Source organism: Meleagris gallopavo, chromosome 4, assembly GCF_000146605.3.
Source record: "Meleagris gallopavo isolate NT-WF06-2002-E0010 breed Aviagen turkey brand Nicholas breeding stock chromosome 4, Turkey_5.1, whole genome shotgun sequence".
NCBI classification, from domain to species: Eukaryota; Metazoa; Chordata; class Aves; order Galliformes; family Phasianidae; genus Meleagris; species Meleagris gallopavo.
Window position 1 is genome coordinate 16,133,170 of NC_015014.2, and position 7,339 is coordinate 16,140,508.

The following is a 7,339-nucleotide window of genomic DNA, read 5'->3' on the forward strand; positions in this document are numbered from 1 at the left end:
GCCCTAAGATTTTTCCTTTTCCTTGTTATGACTTCCTCAATACACTAAGTAAAAAACAGATGTTCAGGAGACAGTCTGCTCTCTACATATCTGCTCCCAACGGGTTGCCTCACAGCAAACTTCCATAAGGGTTTGCACAATACTGTGTCCAGTTTTTGAGCAGAAGTGACTATTTGTCCCGTCAAGGCACCACAGGTCAAGTGAAATTGCTGCTGCCAGCAAGCCCTTTGCAGAGAAATGAAGGCAACTTCAGAAGAAAAAGAAAAGAATACATCTGAAAAAGATGTATTCTTAATTTTACCAGAGAGAAGAACTTTATCAGCCCAGTGATTAGAGCATCTACCTCAAACTGAGGCAACCAGAAACTGCATGGTACTGAAGTCCACGTCTATCCCATCCCTCATGATGGTCTTTCTTGGTCACTAGAGTACTCAGGAATCCCTACCAGACCAACCACATCCCTTCTGTTTGCGTGTCCTTTGCTATATGCAAAGATTCCAAGTGATGCCAGCCAAGACCCTAAAAAATTGACTTCTGACTTTTGTGTTCATTACACAATGCTTTGAGTCATGTAAAAAAAAGAAATAGTTTTTGACATCCTGCAGCACGGAGAACACATCCTATACGCTGCCTTAAACACAAGCAAAGGAAGCATTTCCTTCCCTTTTCAGTAGTCTTTCAGTAATTGGCTTATTGCCTAACTTCTAGTTTCTTCATTATAGTGGCATGTTTCTAACATGGTTAAGCATGGAAGGTCACTGCTCATAGCAGTATCAGCTCAGTCAGTGATATTATTCTTGAAAAGATAAAGCAATTCCATTCGCATAAGTCATCTCTGATGGTTGTTGGGAAAACACACCCAGACAAAATCAAATAAAGGATTTGGAGTTCTCACCTGGAGGCAGGGACTGGAATAAAATACTAGGCAAAGTGTTGAAGGAATACAGTGAGAACTTGGGTGAAGCGCAGCACTCCCAGGTACACAGGTTAGGTGTGCCAGGAATTTGGCTTGATTTCACATCTCAAACTTTCTATGCCACAACATTTTTATTATATATCCTCCTGTAGTTTTGATGAAACTGTGTCATATTGGAAAAAAAAAAAAAAAGTAGTAGTGAGAGGAGATGCTTTAGCTCTTAGAAAACATAGTGGGCTTTTATTTCATTACAAACATCCTGCTCTTTTAGACTGATACTTGCTCTTAGCCCCAGGGCAGGGTTAATCATATAGGTGGAGCACGCTCTTGGCTCCATTTTTGTCCTGGGGATTTTTTGTGGTTCTGTTACTGCCACACTCAGGAAATAGTTTACTCTAGCACTAAGGAGGGCAAAAAGTCACTGAATGTAATTGGAAATTCAAGGGGGATTTTTTTCACCTTGGATGAATAGCATTTCAGTGCACACTAAGATAAAGCTGCAAATAATTGCAAAGAAATTGGTTACCCCCAAATCAAGTTTTAATTACTCTGTGTGTATATACATATATATGTGGAGACAAAGAAAAACATCCCTAAAGAAAAGAATCAGCCAAACTTTGCTCAGAATAAGCCTGTTATGTTTGACATAAACAATAAAATAAACAGTCAGTATCTGGTATGATTCCTTCCTTTTTCATGCCTTCAGAAAACAAAATGCATTTTTCAGGAAAGCTCTGTAAGATATACAGCTGAGGAGAAGCACCATTTTCAGCAAGAAGTGGTATCTTTCGTTGACTCAGTAAGTGGCTGAATAGTCAAATTTGGCTATAATTTTTCTGGGTCAGCTAAGATAGTGATGGGAAACAGATGGATTTTCCTTTTATCAAATGAGTTCATGGCCACTAGTAAACAGTGAAGTATAAGAAATTATAAACTAGTAAACACGCTGAAGATGAGTTTTTCTTAACTCTTTGGAGCTAGAGAGAAGTGCCTCTGTAAGTCCGTAGACCACAAAACATGAAACTTTGAGGATATGAATGACAAACAGCAAAAGTCATCGTGGTCAAAAGGACAATATTTTTACAGAATCAGAGCAGAATGTCTTCACCTTAATACACACACTCTAAATGGGTCAAAATAATAAATCTTCATTTATATGGCAGATCAGCATTTGACCCCAAGCTTCCCCTTAAAATGTCTCTGTTGTACAGTATTATTTCTACCAGCTACAACAAGCAAGTACTCAATATTCAGTGCAATGAAGTTCCTTAAAAAGCATGTTTACAATAGTACCACAACATTTACTATTATTTCCCTGTGTAAGACCTAGGGTTACCGTAACTGAAAGAGAAACATGTTACTAACAATACTGGCATTTATAAAGCAAACAAAAGCAGATGTATTCAGCAAGTCTCGCTGTTGCATTTGCATACAAAATTTCCTCAAACTCTAATGTGTGACAAGAAAAATGCAGGAATGGTTTTCAAGATTCTTTAGAATTAAATATCCACCAGGATGCTTTGAATACTGCACCCTTAGTTCCTTTACTGAACAGAAAAAAACTGGAGATGAATTTGTACAATGCCACTTCAACAGAAATAAATACCAAAAAAATTAAAATCAGCAACACATAACCAGTTATTACCATGAAGAAACAAAACATAACATAATAGAATTACAACATAAATGTAACCGAAGCCATCATAAAGTTATATTGTGAAATAAGTATGTACATTACAGAAAAAGCAAACTTTACAAAAGTACAAAAGCCTACAAAAGAAACTAGACTGCATGGGTATTATTTACATGCTTTAATAAATTAATACGTTATATTATTTGCAGCAGAATAATTCATCATCAGCTAGGCTATTTCACAACAGTCATGTGACTCATTTTTACTACATCTGGGAAATTCCTCTAACGCAATCTAAATGCTAGCAGAGCCCTGCACACGGGCACAAAACTGTATAAAAGCAGAATGGGTCTCCCTGTTCAGACATCAGCACTCCTCTGACAGGAGAGATCACAGCTCCACAAAACCTCAGCTCAGAAGACAAGCCAAACACTCCTAACCATGAACGGCAAGCTTGGAGCAGTTCTGGCTCTCCTCCTGGTTTCAGCAGCTCTGTCACAAGGTAAGTGAATCCCTCCCAGTACCCACAGGACTGCAGCACTATCTTGGCACTTGCTGAGATGTTTGTCCTCAGAGAGGCAGCTTTCTGCTAGTTTCTGCAAGTTCATTTCATTTGAAATGTTTTCAACAGTTTTGCTTCAGACAGAAATTTACGACTGTAGCTCTTGTACTGAAGAGTTACTAACATCTTGTGGGAAATATTTTAAGGATGCTAATGAAATTAACGTTGGTTCTGCATTTCATTTGAAGCATAAGTTGGCTAGAGACAAGGTCTTCTTTAAAAGTGTTTGAAAGTTGCTCTACCTTCCCACAAAGGGCAGTATTTTCCCACTCAGTATTTCCTATTTGTTACTTAATGATCATACTGTTTCAGGCAAGCAATCTACAGCTGCAAGTGAAGAACAATAGAAACATAGCGAAGATAGGCCTCAAATTAGGGAAAAATTACAGGGCTCTCTCTTCTTTATACATGCCAGTATGTCAATCCAGATACTAAAAGACGCAACTGATTACATCTTTTGCAAGTAAACACAAAATACATGGTTTTACTTTAAAAAGACATGTTGATGTAATTTTAAATGTACTTGGGCATCAGCTCCTCTGGAAAAAAAAAAAAAGCAACAGATTTTTATACTGCGAGGATTTAGGCACCTAGAACAAATGTAGGACTTCAGCATGTTGTTAAAACAGAGCAGCCATGCTCTCTGGCTGGTACAGTAATGGTAACTAGCTCTCAAAGTGCAATCTTTCTTTTGTGCTCATAGGTAGGACCCTGGTAAAGATGGGGAACGAGCTGCGGTGCCAGTGCATTAGCACTCATTCTAAGTTCATCCACCCTAAATCCATTCAAGATGTGAAGCTGACACCGAGCGGCCCCCACTGCAAGAACGTTGAAATCATGTAAGTAAATCATCTGCAAGGGCCTCTCTTTTCCCAACCTACGTTATGCTGTGGCTGTGGGCTTTTCGCAGTCTCTCTGAGCTTGTATATGCCTGAAGTGATCATCAAGAACTTGATGATCTTAAAGATGCCTTCCAATCCAAGCTATTGGATCTTTCCAGTATTTGTTCTATGGTGGTAGAACATGATTACTAAGACTAGTCAGTTTTTAATGCGTGAGGTAATAATTTAGTTTAAATCCCGCATTTATTAGGCAGGCAAAACTCCCGGTAAAATAGATCTGTGGCCCCATCTCAGAGAGAAAAAGTAAATTATCTCAGGCAGATGTAGGGAAACACTGAAAGTAGTCTGGTCTAGGGTAGCACAGAGGTGGGAGTAAAATGCTGCCATTCATGTACTATCAAAATTTCTTTTGTCATTGGATGTTTCACGCTTGATTTGAGAATCCCTATTGTTGTAAGCAAGTTCAAAACAAATGCCTATATTTAGTGAGGAAAATTTTGAGGAATGTGTGAGTGTTGTGAGCATAGGCACACAAGCTCTAAGCATGCAATACTATATTCTGTGCATAAAACAAACCCATGTACTAGTTTCCTGACTTTTCTTTCTTCCTTGTTTTGCAGAGCTACTCTAAAGGACAGTAGAGAGGTGTGCTTGGACCCCACTGCTCCCTGGGTACAGCTGATCGTAAAGGCACTTATGGCCAAGTAAGTCCCATTCACTCTCAGATCGGGCAGTTAAGTTGCAAACCTCCCAAAAAAGCCAACTTGTGGGGTTTCATAGTTGAAGCTTCCATTTTCTCTTACTCAGAGTTAAAGAATGGGAAAACGTTGCTTAATTATGGAACTGGGCTCTTGTGTGGGCTCTTCTGCAACATCCTTGTTCAATGACTATGCCACAACTAAACCTTTGATAACCAGCAATTCCATTTGAAGAGGAACACCTCATGAAAAATGGGGCTTTTAATAAATTATCTTCCCCTTATTCTAAGTATCCTATATAAATAATTCCAAATAATTTCCAAGTTAATTAATTCTTTGATACGAGTGAATGGTGCAAAAGTTTCCTAGCTGAGCACCGGATATGCAAACACTGGCACTGCTTTTGAAACATTATTCTCTCTGTGCCTTCAGACAGCAGATAGAGTTGGAAACAGATCATTTGCTTTTAACTGTTTATGCAATGCTAAGCCATAACAACTATCCTTTGAACCACCTTCTAAACCACCTTTTTCCTCACCTCATAACAGGGCTCAGCTCAATTCTGATGCACCACTGTGAGAAAATTCCAGACAGGAAAAAAACTCAGAACTGCTCCTGATTTCCACTGGGAGAAACATCCAGAGAAAACATCATGCAGCATTCCATCTTCCACCTTCCACATTGGTGTCTCATGTTAATTGTAGATCCTTGTATCTATTTATTTATTTATTTAACTGCATCTATTTAAGGAAATCTTTCATGTTGGTCAGTGCTGTGGGACTCACTGTCCATAGAAACTGAAGACACTGATTAGGAAAAGTGGCTTGCTAGGGGAAATGAAGCTCCCTTGGAAGCCACTTCAGTCAGACACAATCAGTTGAGTGCAATGCACTTACAGCACAGCTTGTTTGTACTGAGACCTACTGTTTTGCTATTACAGCAGCAAACTGGCAATTCCTCCTGCTCCCCTGGAGTGCTCTAGTATGTTGTGTCAACAACAGTTTCCTAGTCACAGTCAGCTCATGCCGACTGCAGACTGTGATTTAAAACTTCAGAAATCTCTCCTGCAGAATCTGTAAGACTGTGGGTTTGGTATTTATTATGATTTCCATGGTATTTATAGATATATTTATTCACTAGTTTCTATACAAGATAGAGAGAGATGACAACTTTTGTAATTTCTACGGGATTTGCTATTCTTAATGATGAATACTCAAGAAACATTCACACACCCATTACTCTGCATAAGGACTTGGCTATAAGTCTAATTCATGCGTTATTCAGCTAATGGAAAAAAAATTGCAGCATGCATACACAGAATTTGCTTGTGAGAATGTAATTATCTCTTACAATATATTAATAAATATTTTATTTTAAAAAATCTATTTTCATTTGCTTTATTTAGGAACAGTTTTCTTCATTTTTGCCATTCCAACCTGATTTCTGGAACTAAAATGGCAATTGTCATACTGTAACTCTCTGTTATGGTTACATAACATTACTGAATGCAATATCAAGCTCCTAGATCTGGGAAGATAGCAGCATAAGATAGCAGCATAAAATGCTCACTCTTTTCTCTTCAGGCTGTTCCCAGGCACTGGGGACTGCTGGGCTGTAGGTGCCTTGCTATAAGTAAGCTTCACCCTTAGATGCCTAGTCCTTTACAATTCTCTGAAATCATCAGCTCAGTATGCAACAATACACAAATAAAAACCAGCAAAACGCTGGACATCATCAAGGAAGGAACTGAGGATGACTGAAAGAGGTCATTGATTGTTGTTGCACATATAATTTCTGTGTGCTCACTATGTGGTTAAGATTTCTGCAGGTTGAGAAGTCGGTACATGAGTTGGAAAAGTATTGGTAATGGTGAAAAGAATGGAGCAGGAAAAACTCAGAATGTGTTTCATTAGGAGAGAAGGCTAGTGAGAATTTAAGCAAGGTTTATAAAATAATGTAGGCAACTGAGGACATGACTCTGATTCATCAAATCTTACTTTTTAAGGTACTTGATGAATCTTGCAGGTCAGTGTAAAACAGGAAAGAGTACATTTTTATACAGCATATAGTGGACTGCTGGCAGGAGGCACACAGGTTCAGATACTAAAAGGAAAATTGAATGATGTACTTTTCACATCCCACAACAAAGGGCCAAAAGATGTTAAGCTTCTTCTCTTCAGTTAGGAAAAGGGTTAAGATTTCAAGAGATTTTACCTAAATACGAGAAATTACAAGAGAGCTATTGGCTGTTTTGCAAACTTTAATCTAGAATCATAGAATGGTTTGGGTTGGAAAGGATCCCAAGGATCATCAAGTTTCAACCTCCCCTGCCACAGGCAGGGCCCCAACCTCTAGATCTGGCAGTAGACCAGATTATCCAGGGCACCATCCAAACTGATCTGGAGACACCTCCAGGGATGGAGAATCCATAGCCTCTCTGGCAGCTTGTCCCTGGGTCCTCCTTCCTCCTCTTCTTCTAAATGGCGGTGATGTTTCTGTTTTTTCCAGTCCCTGGGGACTTTGCCCAACAGCCACAACTTTTCTAAAACAATGGAGAGAAGTTCAGCAACCACATCAGCCAGATCCTTCAGGACCCTGGGATGCATGTCATCTGGCCCCATAGACTTGTATACATTCAAAATCATGAGGCAATATGGACTTGCTCTGTCCTTATAACTTGGAGGGAAG

The 7,339-nt window shown here is 39.1% G+C and overlaps 1 protein-coding gene across 1 annotated transcript; it reads left to right on the forward strand.

Annotated features, from left to right (window-relative positions):
* Window positions 1–2,990: 2,990 nt before the first annotated feature.
* IL8 (interleukin 8) lies at window positions 2,991–5,230 on the forward strand. The gene is made up of 4 exons (NM_001303219.1): window positions 2,991–3,051; window positions 3,815–3,950; window positions 4,574–4,657; window positions 5,200–5,230. The coding sequence occupies exons 1-4, from the start codon at window positions 2,991–2,993 to the stop codon at window positions 5,228–5,230; spliced, it is 312 nt and encodes a 103-aa protein (NP_001290148.1).
* Window positions 5,231–7,339: the final 2,109 nt, after the last annotated feature.